This window comes from Rhinatrema bivittatum, chromosome 8 (genome assembly GCF_901001135.1).
Source record: "Rhinatrema bivittatum chromosome 8, aRhiBiv1.1, whole genome shotgun sequence".
NCBI classification, from domain to species: Eukaryota; Metazoa; Chordata; class Amphibia; order Gymnophiona; family Rhinatrematidae; genus Rhinatrema; species Rhinatrema bivittatum.
Genome location: NC_042622.1, coordinates 70,964,318 through 70,982,428, shown reverse-complemented (window position 1 = coordinate 70,982,428; position 18,111 = coordinate 70,964,318). Strand labels below are relative to the sequence as shown.

Here is an 18,111-nt window from a genome sequence, read left to right as displayed (position 1 = left end):
CCAGAAGCTTAAATCCTTGATAGAATCGTCAAACACAAAACAAGCAGACTTCCATCAAGCAGTGGAGGCAGTGCATACAAAGCTATCTTATGCATATTAATTGCAGCTATCTTGAAAACCTGATTGGCTAGGGAGGGGTCTCTCAGGACAAGTTTGGGAACCACTACTCTAGAATATGAGGTCACAGAATGAGGCTCCAGCAGGGCAGACTCAGGGGAGCAATATCCAAAAATATTTCTTCATGGAAAGGGTGGTGAATGAATGGAAGGACTCACAGAGGAGATGGAGACAAAAACTGTAATAGAGTGTAAAATTTGGAATAAGCACAAAGAATCTTTAGTAGCAAAGAGAATGGTAACAAAGAACTGGGGTAACCTGTACAGAGTGGCAGTTACAACCCTAAACAGCAGTAGTGAAACAGCATCAGGCTTCTAAGATGCTTGAGATGACCTTCATGGAGGGACCATTAATAAAGCCTAAACTTCAATAACTATGGGTTAGGATGTAATTTTATTTTTTTTTAATTCTTTATTTATACATTCAAACAATTATAACCAAGAAGATCTTGAAAAAAGTAATACACAAATACACAGTTTCTAAACAGTTAGCTGTTATTTAAACCGCATCAAGGGAGAGAAAAAGAGAAGAAAATTACATAAAGAAAACATGTCAAAATCTGAATATGTCCAAAAGAGAGGGGAAAAAAAATTACTTTATGGACAAGATGAGCTTGGAGTAATCCTAGTTTGAAGAAACGATTTTAACTGAGTAGGATCATAAACAACGTAACTTCTAGTTTTATATTTAAAACAACGTTTACATAGAAATTTTAGAAGAAACAAATCTCCCATATTAATTACTCTCTGCTTATTCTTTTTTTTTTTTTAATATTTATTTATCATTTTTTCAAATTTACAGATAAGCAAATTACATTACTTCAATTACTTGCATTGAAACCAATTCAGCTGTAAATCTATAACTGATATACAATAATTTGTAAATTGAAAACTTTATCAATAAATGGCTAAATCATACACTGAGACTATTACAGAAAATATGGAGAGATTAAATTTGGTAATTATTACACCATATAAGCAAAAAGCACATAGACCACTGTTGTTTCAATAATTTTCCCTCATTAACTCTGTGATACTGGGGTAGAGGTTCTTGGCTCTCGTGCTTCTATAAATTGACGTAACTGATCTATTTGAGTAAAACTGAAAAACTCATTTTCCTTCTTAATATTGCACTGACAGGGGTATTTAAGAAAAAAGGAAAAACCCAAGGAAATAACTCTTTGCTTCATAGCTAAGAACTCTCGTCTTTTAATTTGAGTAATGGGTGCAAGATCTGGAAAAATCTTAATGTTCTGACCTAGATAAGCTACAGGATATCTCTGAAAATAATTTTTCATTAACTTACTAATATCTGTAGTTGTTATGAAGGATACTATTAAGGTATTACTCTCTGCTTATTCTTAAGAAAGTCCTTCCTCCTTTAATTGAGTCTCTTTTACCACATCAGGAAAAAGTACTATAGCTTGACCATAGAAATATTTGTCGTAAAGGCAAAAAAACCAAACCCTTAAAGTCCATTCTTTATCACTTTCATTAGTGAAAATGATTAGTAAAGTTGACCTTTCCGTGTTTTCAGAGCTGGACTGCTATAAAAAAAACCCCAGTAAGATCAACTTTCCCAGTAGGCAAGCCAACTGAAGGTACAGAAGTAGATAAAGTATAGGCAGGCACATAATACCGCTGTACAATAAATGGTATCGCTTCTTTGGAAACTTTTAACTTTAAAGCTGTGGTGACAAAAACAAATTCAGAGTTGGTTGGGAAGAAGGGAGAGATGTTGAGGGAGCTGGTGCGGGAGCTCAAACAGAGCTTTTTCGCTTCTTACCCATCTTCATGCCAAAATCTCAAAAATCCTGGAAAGCCCAAAAACAGCAAGAAGGGGTGTGCTGCAGTCATTGGCCCTCTGATGATATATAAGGACAGTGACAACACTCTGGAATCCCTCTGCCCAATGAAGCCAATGGAAGGGCTTATCCACAGGTGTCCTGAAAGAGCGCCATAGTCACTGGCTAAATAGGTCCAGGAAGCCCTCTCATAAAGTGTAAGAGTGGCAACAATACTTTGGAACACCTCTGTCCAGTGGAGCCGATGTAAGGGCTTACTTGCAGTCTTCTTCCGGAATTGTTTTTATTTATTTACAGCAGCCTCATTAACTTTGGTGGCAGTGGGAATTATTACAAATCTCGGGGGACATGGGTGTGGGTTTAAAAATTGGTCTTGTAAGAATCAAAGCTGAAGATGCCAAGACCTGAAATGGCCTACCAGCAGAGGTGTTGGAGCCATCATTGTAACAAGATTTGGGGCATGCTTGGCACAGATATGGAAGGCAGCCTTAGGAAATGGATTGTAGGGTAGGGGAGTTTGTGTTGGGTGGTTTATGGGAATTTATATGCACATCTACTCAAAGTGGTTGAACCTCAACTGGGCAGACCGGATTAGCCATTATCTGCTATCATTTACTAAGTCACTGGGTTCACTCATCCTTTCTAGCAATGTGCAATTTTTAACACTGAAGACCAGAACAAAATAAACAGATTATAATCCAGTCATTTGCTATTTACCAGAAATCAGTTGACATTAAACAAAATTGAAATTACCAAAAGCTAGCATATATTGCATGGAGGCAAAGAAAAAGAGCCAACTTCCACAAGAAGCCTTTACACTGTTATATAATACTGTACAGTAGCCTTTAGAATTTTTTCTTTATGCCACAATAATATGATATTGAAATGTTTTGTTTAAAGTCTGCTTTATATACCTCAGAACAGTATAGCTACTGTACTGGTTCTATAAAAGAGCTACTATGCTGTCCTCTTTTTAAGAACATTTTTTTTGTAGATCGTGTATGAAAAGTTGTTGTTTGTTTCCCATGGTGAAAAGACAATTCATGTTAATGTTATAATTTATCTGAAGATAAGTAGTTTATCTAAGTCACACAAGTGAGACAAGTGACCATGCTCAGCACCACATGGACAGTCTTTAAAAACTATCCAAAAGGATAGATTTGTGACAATTCTTGTCAAATAGAGGGGATCCCAAGAGGGTGAGCAGACTGGATCCAAGAATGGAATTAGGAAAGTCACTGAATGAAGCACCCTGGTACTGGAAAAAGGATGGCATGGTCTTCCTGGAACAGCTCCCCTATGAAGAAAGGCTGAAGAGGTTAGGGCTGTTCAGCTTGGAGAAGAGACGAATGAGGGGGATATGATAGAGGTCTTTAAGATCATGAGAGGTCTTGAACGAGTAGATGTGAATCGGTTATTTACATTTTCGGATAATAGAAGGACTAGGGGGCATTCCATGAGGTTAGCAAGTAGCACATTTAAGACTAATCGGAGAAAATTCTTTTTCACTCAATGCACAATAAAGCTCTGGAATTTGTTGCCAGAGGATGTGGTTAGTGCAGTTAGTGTAGCTGGGTTCAAAAAAGGTTTGGATAAGTTCTTGGAGGAGAAGTCCATTAACGGTTATTATTCAAGTTTACTTAGGGAATAGCCATTGCTATTAATTGCATCAGTAGTATGGGATCTTCTTAGTGTTTGGGTAATTGCCAGGTTCTTGTGGCCTGGTTTGGCCTCTGTTGGAAACAGGATGCTGGGCTTGATGGACCCTTGGTCTGACTCAGCATGGCAATTCCTTATGTTCTTATATTCTTATGGGAAGTGTGGCGACACACCTGCTTGTGCTTAGCGACACACTGGTTGAGAACCATTGCTCTAAGAGAAGAGGTTCTATATAATCATCTGACAACTCTAAAGTCTTTCAGGAATCAGGTGGCCAAGAAAATTGTCTGAGTTCAATCAGTCAGTTGGGCATGTTCTACCTAAACAAAAAGAAGAACAGGTTTCATTCTTCTGTATTGGGAAACAGGGTGTGAAACTGATACATCTCTTATTGGTCCCCCTTTTGATTGATTGGCTGAGAGATGTAAGTATTCAAGACCAAGTGTTGAACTGGTTTACCTCTTTTGTAACAGATAGAATGCAATAAATTTCCTGAGGCCATTTTAAGTCTCGGCCATAGGAATTGTATATGGAGTCCCACAAGGAGCTGTCCTTCTTCCACATCTGTTTAAGCTCTACATGATGCCATTATGCAAGATATTAAAACTGATGAACTTACGATATCATTTGACTGAATTAGAAGAAAACAGAGGCCCTATGAATTGGAAAGGGAACCCAGCTGAATATATTTCAGATAAAGATAAAGGGTTACTCTACCCCAATTTGAGAATCGGTACAGAATCTTGATGTATGGTTTGACTGTTCTCTGTCCTTTCAAACCCAGATTTCTTCGATGGTTAGGACTTCCTTTTGATGCCTACATGTTATTTGCCAACTGAAGTCATTTTTATCATCAGAAAGCGTAACTACAGTGATCCAAGCCTTGATTACATGAAGACTGAATTACTGTAACACTTTGTATGTGGGTTTACCCCAGGTAATGCTAGGGAGACTTCAGTCACAAGAGACAGTAGCAAAAATCCTTGGTGGTCTTAATCCTAGGGACCATGTTACCCCTTTGTTAATGAAGTGTAATTGGTTGCCAGGAAGTGCTTGCTGTAAATTTAAAATCTCGATGCTGGCCTTTAAAGCAATGAATAATCAATTTTTGCTATATCTATGCAGAAAGAATTTTTGTGTATTCCAGATGCTAAATTGATCCATTGTAGAAAACTAAGAGATGCATTTTTTCAGTGGTGGCTTCAACACTTTGGAATGAATTGCCAACTGTGCTGCATCATCAAAATGAGTATTGTTGCTTCCATAAGGAAGCAACAATACTCATCAGGTTTTATATACTATACAACAAACTCAGCAGGTTTTATATACTATTTTAAATTATTTTTTTCTATCATGAATTGTTAATGGTAGTGATAAGGAAGATCCTGTTGAGAAAACGTCTGTTACATTAAAGGGGGAAGGTTCAAAGAGAATGATGATGAACATGGAGTTGTATATGGGGTATGTTATGAGTATTATTATGATATTTTATTTATATTGTTTGTAATGATTTTATATATGTAAACAACCATGAAGTGACAATATATAAAGGGAAAGTAAATTAACAGCCACATACTTGGCAGGAAGAGACAGTATCCTGACATGCGTGGTCCCTGGATCAAGATAAAACAAACAGAACCTTCCTTGAGTGATATTGAGCTGAGGTGATCCTATGTGCAACAGGCGAGAACAGGAAGATAACAGTCATCTGCTGCAGGAGGAGATCAGAAGGCAGACTAATGGCAAATGCTGCCTTCTTTCACTGAGATACAGGTTTTCTGTACACTTATCCTCCCATACCCCTAGCAGACAGAACCTTGATAAAATTCAGTAGGGACTAGGGAACTATGATCCTCAGAGTTCCTTTTTAGTGGAGACAGTTGTGGTTTCTACTTCTTCAGGAGGTAACCAATCAAGAAGGGAATGTCTCCCATCTGTGATTGGAGAACCAGAGATAGTTGATCCAGTCTCTGATCCTTACAGCCTGGATATTGAGGGGAATGTAAGATGGACCCTTGGTTTCTCTGATAAGATGTCTCAATTCCTTGTGGCTCCTAGAAAGAAATCTAACCAGGTTTTAAACAGAGGATATTTGCTGTTTAGGAGGCAATTTTCATAATGTTCATATTGGAACAAAGTCCACAGATACTTTTTTAAAGAACAGGTCTCTTCCTTTTTTAGATGGTAAAGTAAGTATTTTTCCTAACTGCTGCAGGCAATCACAACTGCAGAGGAAAGTTTTTCTTGATATTAAGCCACAAGTATTGGCATTGGGAGCAACATTTTTTCTTAAATTTCCTTGCAAATGTGTTGTAATGTATCAGGGGAACAAATTTATTTTCTATGACCCTATGCAGTTGAAGAGATTTATAGACGATAAATCTCGCTTAGTACTGTTTTGTATCCTTACTGGTGTTTTGTTTTGATACAAAGGTTTCATCTGAAAGTATAGAATATTATGCTGTGATTACAATCTTTCCTACTTTATGGACTTGAGAATAGTGTTGTAAAAATTTTATTTAAAGATTTTATATATTCTTTTTTTTTTCCTTTAAATTGTGTTTTTCATTACAACTTAACATTGCTTGTTATATATTGCTTGATATATTGCAACATTCTTATAAATAAGATATTTTTTAAAAATGTAGCGGATTGCTCAGGCAGGTTTTCCCTTCTGTAAATCTATGCTGGCTGTGTCCCATTAAACCATGTCTTTCTATATGTTCTGTGATTTTGTTCTGTAGAATAGTTTCCACAATTTTTCTCGGCACTGAAGTCAGACTCACCAGTCTATAATTTTCCAGATCACTTCTGGAGCCCTTTTTAAAGATCAGGGTTACATTGGCCACCCTCCAATCTTCAGGCATGATGAACGATTCCAACGATAGGTTACAAATAACCAGTAACAGATATAAATTCCATTTTTTAGCTCCTTCAGAACTCTGGGGAGTATACTATCTGGTCCAGGCGATTTGCTACACTTTAATTTGTCAATCTGCCTTATTACATCTTCCAGCTTCACAGTGATTTATATCAGTTCTTCTGAATCATCACCAATGAAAATAGATTCTGGCACAGTTTCCTTTGAACTTTCTTTCCTGCAACTTTAGATCATGACTCTTTGCACTTGAATTCCCTTATCTAAAGAAAATTTTCATGCTTTATTGAAGCTTGTCAAATATTTAAATGTTTCTTTCATGTTCCCCAATCCTTTCTTTCATCCAGAGGAAACTACGACACACAAACAGCATAATGCTTTCCCTTTCCAGAAAGCACTGGAATATTATATCTGTTTAGCACTGAGCACAGTCTCATATCTCACAATAGTAACATAGTAACAACTGCAGATAAAGACTAAATGGTCCATCCAGTTTGCCCAGCAAGTTTGTCATGGTAGTAACTACCACTCTGTGCAGGTTACCCCCATGCCTTCTGTTAAGGATAGTAACTGCCAATCCATACCACTCCATGCAGGTTACCCCAATATTCCCCTTTTTTCATTTCCAAAATCTAGTATTTAGGGATCCGCACTGCCTATCGCTTTTGAAGTCATTTACCATTTTTGTCCTTACCACCTCTTTTGGGAGGGCATTCCAGGCATCCACTATCCTTTCTGTGAAAAAATATTTCCTGATGTTGGTTCTGAGTCGTCCCCCCTGGAGTTTCATTTCATGACCCCTAGTTCTAAAGTTTCCTTTCCAATAGAAAAGATTTGAACTTTGTGCATCATTAATACCTTTCTTAAATCACTTTTCATTCTTTCTACTCCTTCAGGCATGCCCACTCTGTTGAAGATCTTAGTATCATCCGCAAAAAGACAAACTTTACCTTCTATTCCTTCTGCAATGTCACTCCTGAAGATATTGAACAGAATTAGTCCCAAAGTTGATCCTTGAGGCACTCCACTTAACACTGTTCTCTCCTCAAAGTAGGATCCATTTACCATTACACACTGTCTTCTGTCAGTTAACCAGTTTGTAATCTGCTTCACCACCTTGGTGCCCAATCCCAAGCTTCTCCTTTTTATTCACGAGCCTCCTGTGTGGAACCGTATCAAAAACTTTGCTGAAATCCAAGTAAATCACATTGCGTGCTCTTCCTTAATCCAGTTCTCTTGTCACCCAATCAAAAAAGTCAATCATATTTGTCTGACAGGACCTTCCCCTGGTGACTCCATGCTGCCTTGGGTCCAGTAACACACAGGATTAGAGAGAGTTTACTATCCTTTCCTTCAGCAGAGTCTGCATTAATTTCCCCACCACCAGGTGAGGCTAACAGGCATGTAGTTTCCAGCCTCCTGTCTGCCACCCCTCTTTTGAAGCAGCACAACCACTCTTCTCCAGTCCTGCAGCACCACTCCCGGGATCTATTGACTAGGTCTTTCAGCGGACCTGCCAGCATGTCTTTGAATTCCTATATTATCCTAGGATGTATTGCATCCAGCCCCATGGCGTTGTCCACTTCCATGTTTCCTAGCTCCTCCCATACATTTTCTTCAGTAAATGGAATTACATCTATCCCACTCCCATCCATGATCTTGTTAACCACGGCTGTCTTCAGTGTTACAGGTAAGCTACATTGCTTTTCCCCAGCTGTGTGTATCCATTATTTTGTACTCGGTGCCTTTTTACTTTAAGTAATTGGCCTTGGGTCTATTTTTAGAAAAAGGCAGAATATCAAATGCCTGTAAATAAATAAATGATGGTGTGCAGAGATTCAAAATCTGTAAACAATGGACTATCAACATACACCTTATAATTGTTTGGTGGGAAAAAAAAGATTGAACCTAAAAGCACCATTAATACAATGCATTAATCTTTCATAACTAAAATGGATTTTTCATTTAATTTCTGAATTGGCTTAAGAAAAATGTTTGTACTTAACAGAATATAAGAATGCTAAGCATAGAACGCAGGTTCCCCGATTGACTATTGGCTGTAATGTATGGACTGCAGGTTGACTGATGGATTCTTTGTGAGAGTACAATGTATGGGCCACAAATTCAACTGGATTTGTTTGTTGGGGTTGAGGAATCTCCAGTAAATATAGATATGGGAATGGGAAGCATTCAAGTTTGTTTACTAATTTTTCATGCTGATCTCATGTGCTCTCTACATTGGGATTACCTGCTTTGTAGCTGGCAGCATTATTACATTGGATTGCAATAGTTTGGGCTCTTTTGCAATAGTTTGATAATACAATTTCATTTTCAAAATGAAGGTAATATTTTATAACCATGTATAGTGTTAATTGTTCAGAAATGTATTTAGAGGGAAGACCTGTTAGTTCGCAATTGAAGCATATTTTGTTGTCATAAATTGTAAAAATCTGCTCACTTTAAATAATTTAGGATTCCTCTATGGATACATTTGAAGATGAGTGTGATCATTTTAAAATGGACCCTTTTCTCCACTGGGAGCCAATGCAGTTTATAAAGAACAGGAATAACGAGGTCCTTTTTTCTTAATCAAATGGGTTGCTTATTCAAAAACAGATTCAATTACTTCATTCTCTTTGCTGCCAGTCCCTGGTGGAGGGAATTATTTCCTCCAGATTAACACATGTCTTTCCTATCAAACAGGGATCATATCTGGTGGATGAAGCTCAAGGCCATAAAAACTGACTGCTTTTACCCAGCAGCAACCCCCCCAAAAGTCACATTTCAGTTTTTTGAAATATGTATTTGTCTCATATTTAATGCCATGTATTGAAGCATTTTCTCTAAATATGAAGACTTAATCTTACTGCTTGTAGGCTTATACTATAGGGGTTTGTTTTTAATGCAGCTTTTGCCCTTGGGATGGGAAGGTCAGGGTTAGGTGTATCTGTGTTGTAAAGATTTTGGGGGTTTGCCCCCTCTGCTTTTGCTGGCTGTAACATGTATAACAGGTGTTAACTAATCCTCATAGTAATATTATTATGTCATAAAAGTATATGACAAATATATCATAAGTCATGAAACTTGTTTGTTTAAAAAAGAGATGTAATTTATTGAGTGTGTTTCAAGAGCTCTGGGCTGTCCTTTAGAACTGTAGCTAATTTAGAAGTGCGTTCTGCCCAAAGGAAACATGATCTATACCGTGCAGAGAAAGCAGCAATGTACTGTGAGAGATATGACATCATGCTTCATGTGGTCTATAAAAATAGAATTAAATCATTACAGGGATTGGGCTCATTATTTTAACCTTCAGGTTTCTTCTGTTCCATTTGTCAAATACTTCTAGATTATGGTTGCTAGTAACCAGATTTTTCCTGTCCTTGGGATATTACAGTTGAAATGATTGAGAAACTGTTCTGAATATCCTTTGGAATTCTCTGTTAATTTAATTATGAGGATTTTCCCATATAAGAAGCATCAGGCTACTGACCTTGTAGGAGAATATTGTGGCAAATATGCAAAATGTGTTTTGATTGGGATATAAAAGTCTATTTTGTGTCTACTCCCAATGTTAAATATATAAGTCTGTATGCAACCCAGTGTATGTAAGTGTATCTCATGCATATTCATTGTGGCTACACTGAAAACCACACTGGTTAGGTGTGCCTCCAGGCGAGGGTTGGGAAACACTGTTCTAGGTCACTGCTTCCCAGACCTTTGCTGGTGATGCCAGAGATAAATTTACCAGTATAAGCAAACTTCTCTCAGGCATTTTCATTGGGAAGATCTGAAAAGCCTTGTTCTAGATCAGTGGTTCTCAACCCTGTCCTGGGGACCCCCCCAGCCAGCTGGGTTTTCAGGATATCCACAATGAATATGCATGAGAGAAAATTTGCATGCACTGCCTCCATAACATGCACATTTTCTCTCATGCATATTCATTGTGGATATCCTGAAAACCCGACTGGCTGGGGGGGTCCCCAGGACAGAGTTGAGAACCACTGTTCTAGATGCTTCTATGTGAAATACATAGTATTTGCTGAACAGTGTGTGCATAAGAGTTATTCTCTCCATGATGTTCAGATTGTGTCATGGAGAAAGATTACATCATTATTTTAACTTTTTTTTTTTTTTTTTTAGATTTTTCCATTGAAATAGGGGTAGATTTTCAAATCTACATGCAGGCGTACATGTGCGTGCGCTACCCGGCACGCGCACATGTATGCCAGTTTTTATAACATGCGCGGCTTGCGCGCATGTTATAAAATCAGGGATCGGCACGCACAAGTGGTGCCCACTAGTGCATCTTGCGCGTGCTGATGCCCGCAGCCTTCCCCCTAGTCTAACCTTCCCAGCCCTTCCCTTAACCTTCCTCCCTAGCCCTACTCTTACCTTTTGCGCCTGCCTCCGGGCAGGCCCAAGATGCGCCTGCTGGCATGCGATCCTCCAACACAGCGGCAAATGGTCTGCTGTGCCAGACGCCTCTGGCCCCGCCCCCGGACCGCCCCTTTTGTAAAGCCTCGGGACTTAGACGCATCCCGGGGCTTTACACTCGTCGCTGGGCATTTATAAAATAGACCCGGGGCGCATAGGGTTTTTAAAATCCAGCACATAATGTTTATGATAACACTTCATACATCGTTTCAGTTCTCATCCTGTAGCACATCATCAAACTTTCAGTTCACAGGGGACTCAGATGGTGGCATACTGACCTGACATGGCTGATCTTCTCAATATCCTTATGGCTCTTTATGTTTCTCTTTCTTGCTTATAAGATTTTTCGTCTTGTATGGCCAAATGTAAAAGCAAGGGGGTAGATTTTATAATTCTACGCGCGCGCGTACTTTTGTTCGCACACCAGGCGTGAACAAAAGTACGGCGGATTTTATAAGATACGCGCGTAGCCACGCGTATCTTATAAAATCCAGGGTCGGCGCACACAAGGGGGTGCACATTTGTGCAACTTGCATGCGCCCAGCCCTGCGCACGCTGCCCGTTCCCCCCACCCCCCGGCCCTATCTAGACCCCCCCTACCTTTATCTGAAAAGTTACTACTGCCTCCGAGCAGTAGTAACTTACGCGCGCCGGCGCGTCAGGCCCCGACACAGGCCGCTGTGTCGGGGCACTCGGCCACGCCCCCGGACCACCCACACGCCCCCAAACACGCCCCCGATCCAAAACCACGCCCCCTGGCCAGGCCCCCGACCGCTCCTTTTTGTAAGCCCCGGGACTTACTCGCGTCCCGGGGCTTGCGTGCGCCACCGAGCCTATGCAAAATAGACTCGGCACGCGCAGGGGGGATTTTTAAAAGGGTTACACGCGTACCTTATGCGCGTAACCCTTTTAAAATCCGGCCCAAGATGAAGACTACTTTGATAAGCTTTAGAGCTTATATACTCCCTTCTTTGATGAGAAGTTTCCTGGGGATATCTGCAGGACATACAGATCAAGAGGAACCAGTTCTGACTTCTTCCCTCTCTGACAGTTGTGGTCCCAGACTGGCTTCTGTGCAAACATCAGTGCTGCAGAGGTTGATGTTAGTGGTATGACAGCTGTCTAGATCCTTCACAGCCCCTAGTCATTTCCATCCCCAGCCTTTTCTGATTGGACCTTGGGTCTCTGCTGGTCACACTGAGGTGGAGAATACTTTGAGGCAAGAACTGGAGGAAATAGCAGTCTCTGTTAGCCTCAGATTTGTAGTCTTGGCAAAACTGAACTTCAGCATCAAGTTATAGTTAAGTTTAAGGAGCTTATTGAAATGTGTGAGAAACCTGCCATGGATACTGACTCGAAAATTTCAAATTTATAGAGTTATTTATCAAATTGCGTTAGGGCCTTATCGTGCGCGTTAGGGCCCCAAAGGTCCACACTAATGTTATCACGCACGTGATAAATATTGCATCACAAAATGCAATGTGGTATACGATAGAGTAATGCACAGCAACACAGATTTTAATACCGGACATAACTGCACCTTTTTTCTGTGTGTTATGCCTGTGTTAGCTGTGCATTACTGGCCGAAATGGTTTTTATCGCAAATGCCGGTTTGGGAGGAGAGGAGAGAGAGAAAATATCTAAATATATGGGTTTACATTTAATTAACTTTCCTAGGCGTAGAAATGATTAGAGGTTGTTTTTATTGAATCCTTTTTAGAAGAAGAGTAATTGATTTTTTAAATTTTGCAGTGTGATTGCTCAAAATGTGCTGTATTTTTATATTTTGTTTTATTCTCTGATTTGGATTTCCTTCTTTGTTTATGTGCTAGTAGATTCCCCTTCTTGACTTCTTATGAATTATCAACCTTAAAGTACCACAATAGCTGTATTAAACACCTATTAGGAAAGTCCCAGGAGTGAAAACTTTGCCACATCTAAACTGGAGCAAGAGCTCCTGGCTTGTCAAAATCTGGCATTCAGTGCACATACAAAAGAGCAGATTTGTAATAGAATTTTTCCACTGAAACTGCAAAAAGAAATAAATATTGCAATGAGTACAAAAGAAAAATGAAAGTTTGCAACAATATAGATAATGTACAATTGAAATGGGGAGGGCAGTTTTCCTAAGCCATTTATTCGGTTATATACCAATTTACTTGGTAAACTGACTTCCTGAAAATTGCCCACCCGTAACCTGGCTAATAGTGCGTGCGGGGCTCAGCAACACATGAACTTTTAGCCAAAGTAGGACTAGGCATTTCCAGGAGTGTGTTTAGATTGGGGGAGGAAAATAACATGCATAGATCCCACTTTAAAATCTATAAGGGTAGCCTTCAAACAACTCCGAGCGGCCCTATATGCATGCATATATGGGCATGCGGAGAACTACTACAGTACCTGCGCGTATCAGGTACACGGAGGTTATAAAACATGCATATGCCCACCCCCCCACATACGCACGTACATATGCTTACACATAAATATCTGCCATAAATAAATATTGAACACAGGTACTTTTCCTGCCTATTTTAGAAACTTGCGTGCGTATATTTTATGCATGGGAAAAAAAATGACTTGCCTGTGTAAAATCCTGAGTACTTTTTATCCACGGGCTTTACAGCAGTTTTCCAAAGGAAAGGACATGCATTCAAAGTATATGCATTCTTTCCCTATGACAATTGCCCCAGGGAAAAGTACCCACAGAGATTTGCACTTGCCTTTTCCCGTTGAAAATAACACACATGAAGTGAATTTTCAAAGATTTCCATGCGTAAAATTTAGCATATTTCTGTATAAGTAGCCTGTACTCAAGTACACGCTATTTTAGAAACAAACATACGTGTATATTTTCACTTTTGTGTGCACATCTACATGCATAAAAAAAGGGCGGTCAAGGGGCATGCCAGGGAGGGGGCAAGAGTTACATGCGTAAGTTGCTATTTTATCAGATTTACGCAAGTACATGTGATAACTTATTCACACAGTTTTTCTCCTGCTATTTTGTGCAATTGATATCAGATGGGTTTGTTGTCAATTATTTGTTGGGTGAGAGGTCAGGATGAACTGGGGGGAGTTGAGGCTGAAGAAGTAGGATGTCACTGATGATCTGCAGAAGGACTGGGTGAACTGGTAGAGGAATCAGAAAACTGGTAATCTCAATTACATGGCAAGTTTTAAAATATACCAATCTATGCACATAAAGTGGGGAGTTTGCATCCAGGCAGGAGGTTTGAAATTTGCTCCCATAATTTCAAAATAAAAATAGTGGAGTATGTTTCCCTATTGTAACAGTATCCTTCGAAGATACCTTACTCTAAATGTGCTCCTAACCTAGTATTGGCTTTTCCTGTAATATAACTACTCTTAATAGAGAGGTAATAAGACCTAACTGAGTTGACCATTTAGTATTTTCTCACATTTATCTGAATAACCACAGAACCATAGCCAAAAGCAATCAAAACAAGGTAGGACTTGATGGCCCTCTGGTTTTCTGTCTACTGTAGGTTTGATTGAGCCCCAGAGGATTGGGGCTCACTAGGTGAATAGCAAGCCGAATAGTGGCTTTTCCAGAAAATTTTCTGTCATAAAGGAGGATATATGGCTGTTTTGAAACACTCAAAAATGTTTTGAAAGGGCCCAGAAAAGGTATTCGGAGTGCATGGCAGGCAGAGCTTGCTACATTCTCCACTATTGGACTCTACCTCCAATTCTTCCCCTACTGCAGAGCTCCCCAAACTATGGGCCGCATCCAGCTTGCAGAGCCACTTTTTCCAGCATTCTAAACTTTTCTTGATGATGGCTGAATTGTCCTGCGGAGCAAGGTTTACTGTCTTTTTTGTCCATGCACTACAGTGATAAAGTCTTTAATGTTGGCGGGCTTCCCAACCCCCTCCAGCAAATGAGGAAGCCTCATCTATCAGCATGCACAAAACAGGAAGTCCTGTGCATTGGTTCCCATAAAGAGATGTGCGCATTAAGTGCTTACGCACCTAGGCGCGCAACCAGGTCCAGTGCTGTGTAATTTTACAGGCGTCTGTGAGGAGTTTAAATGGTCTGGGGTAACTGGGGGGAATGCAGGCCAAAGAACCAGGGGGACTTGGAGGACCTAGCTGTAGACTGGGCGAACTGGATGAATTGATCAAATTAGTCATGGTGTCATAAAGGGGAATATATGGCTTTATAAAGTTCCATAACTTACGTGGTTCAAACTTGACTTTATGCTGATGGGTGCGCACATATACGCGCGCCTGGACTATTTTACAACATACGCATGTATCTGGGCGCCCTGTGTGCCAAGAATGCTTCCACTGCAGTACAAGTGAAAGCATGCAGGTTGTGGACCTGTGCACACACTTTTACCCCCAATCAGGGTGGGCAATTAACAGACAGCCGATTTAAGCAGTAAAAAGCTTTTTATGCATGGAAATCCCCTTGAAAATTGCCCTCTTAATATAGCCCATCACTCATCCAGTCATAGGGATTACTGTCAGGCTTTGAGTACTTGCTTGTTGTCCATTTTAATTCTCAAATCCCTTTCCTGAGTGGTAACAGAAAACATAGAGCAGAGCACTTTTACATTTACATTTCTGTTTCCCATTACAGATTGATTCTGTTGCCCTGAAGAACAGCATGAGAGTCATGACAGAGAATTTCTATGCTGCAATTTTCGGCTACGATGAGGTAACTTTTATATGTCATACTCTAGTATGCAGAACTGCACAATATTTGCATCTTTGTTTTTCCTTTTTTTTTTTTTTTTTTTTTTTAAATAAGCATTTGAGTATATCTATAATCATATATTTTGGCATATAAAAATCATAAGACATAGATAATTATATCATCGATTATTTATTATATAAATATACTGTAAGCCTCTATGAACTGATTCATGGAATACGTGGGCTATAAGAATTTTATAAATAAATAACAAGAAAATAAGATAAAACTAATGCTGTAAAATCCAGAGGCACAAAAGGGAGGGAATCAATAAGGAAAATATGTGCCAAAAAGGAAAAGAAAAAGATGACATATATCACATATAAGTAGCACCTTATTCAGTACATTTGATTACACAAAATTCACTAATGAGCTTCATCTAACTAACAGGACGCGAGGATACAGGAACATCCATAAAAGATGTTGAAGAGCAAACTGGCAATCTATTCTGAAGAAAGAGCTTTAAGTGATCTGGGTCAATAAAAGCACACGTACTCCATTTGAGAGCAATTTTCAAAAGCCACTTACCTGGGAGAATGATTGTTTATCTAGGTAAATAAGGTATCTGAAAATTGCTTCCTCTTTCTGTGGGCGAAAGCACGCATGGGGATCAACTATACACATACTTTTACCCGCAGACAGAGTATCCGGCTCCTAGGCAGGGTTAGACTGGGGGAGGCAGTAACGCACATAAAAACCATGTGCATTGTTTTGAAGGGAAAAGGTAGCTGCAGAAAAATCAAATGCAAATTTTACTTACAGTAAAGCACAAGCGTACTTTCCCTTTGAGACCTGGTGCAAAGTCTGCAGGTCATATATCCAAAGGCTTTTGCAATTATGTGGACTCTTGATAATTGCCCCCTTTATATGTAATAGTTCATTTTGCTTGGATTTTACATTTCTTTTTAAAGTAAATAGCACCAAGCGCTATAACTTCTTGATGTAGTTCAAAAATCATCTCTTACCTGATTACGCTGCTTGTGAAATCTCAGGGAAAGCTCTTATTTTATAATCCAGATTGAAGCAGCAAACCCCTAGCTAAGACTAAATAAAGCAAAAGAGATAAAGTTGCTCTGTTTTTCACCTCTTCTAGGGAGGCTTCAAAAAGAGCAGAAATATCCAAACTATCTAAGGAAGCTAAAACATCTGTACCCCCTCTGCAGAAGCAGGCAGATGTTTATGAAGAGGAATATAATATGCCCTATAAATCGGAAGACTAGCAGCAGAAGAAAGTTTTATACATCTAAAACAATATTTTCTCAGTAGATTATGTAGGGATCTAAATGTAAAAAGCACAAACAAAAGTTCTGATATCTAGAGGCATTCTCTAAATTGTTCACCTTATTTTGTAGAGAGAGATTATTTTTAATCAAAGCAGTATTAACTGTCTGTAGAGAGGAGATATGATTGTGATGAGTTTAACTTGTTCTATTGTTCTTTCTGTACCTCTTTGTGGTCCTTGAACTTATTCTTTACATTAAGGAAAAGCCTATAGAGTTATATGAGCCATCTAGATAACGTTCTCTTTCTTTGCTGTAATTCATCATAGCTCCTCACTGGAAACAGTCTTAGGTGTTGCAGGTATTTTATCAGCTCTTCCATGGGCCAGAGTTCTGACCAATACTGTTGTCAGTCCACTGACCTATAGAATCCCTACAGCTGCTCCCTTCCTCTTTTTAACATCCATATGGTTCTTGCAGCTCCATATGAAATGACAAAAGTTTGTCCTACCAGCCACGCAGCACTCTGCGCAGGGGAAGCCTTTTCCTGCACTGCATGCCTCGTTTTCGGCTTGTGCTCAGTGATTACCTCTCCAGCATCAGGACAGTGCCAAGTTTAAAAAAAACAAACAAAAAACCTTGAGGCAAAAATGGCAGCATTCTTATGCCAGGGCTCAACATTGTATCCAGGCTTGGAAGGGTTGCCAGCTCACCCCCTTTAGGCGATCCTCCAGTCATTCCACCGGCAGAAGTCAAAGCCAGGCGGGCGCCAAAAAAAAGAAGTCTTATCAGACTGAGAATTGGCATTGATGTGGAAAACTGGAAGGTTTTAGCGAAGCTTGAGGGGGATGGTCTAGAGTCTGGCAGCTAATGAATGCAGAATCTTGCATTTGGGTTGCAAAAAAACGCAAAGGAGTGGTTCAGTATAGGGTGCAAGATTCTTCTGTCCGTGAGTCAAAAGCAGGATCTCAAGGTGGCCAGATGGATAAGGCAACAGCACAACCCAGGAAGATGCTTGGATGCATAGGGAATGGTCAGCAGAAAAAAAAGGAGGTGACATGGCTGAACCATGTGCTTGGAATAGATTTTCAGAGCTGGTGCGTCATGCTCCCTCTCTCACTTTGTTCAAATCACATCTAAAAACCCACTTTTTTTGAGGCTGCTTTTAAATCTTAAGCCTGTTAGTCCACCTTCAGCCTCTACATCTAATTTTAACAATTGTCTGTTAATTTATATGCCTTGATTAGATTGTAAGCTCTACTGAGAAGAGAATTGTAGGG

At 39.6% G+C, this 18,111-nt stretch overlaps 1 protein-coding gene across 2 annotated transcripts in view; it reads left to right on the top strand.

Annotated features, from left to right (window-relative positions):
- Positions 1–18,111, top strand: part of LOC115096662 (ubiquinol-cytochrome-c reductase complex assembly factor 1) — a 230,433-nt gene that overhangs the window by 173,399 nt on the left and 38,923 nt on the right. For both annotated transcript variants that reach the window (XM_029611613.1, XM_029611612.1), the window contains exon 9: positions 15,498–15,575. In XM_029611613.1, coding sequence (XP_029467473.1) covers positions 15,498–15,575 — 78 coding nt within the window. The remainder of the gene's footprint in view (positions 1–15,497; positions 15,576–18,111) is intronic.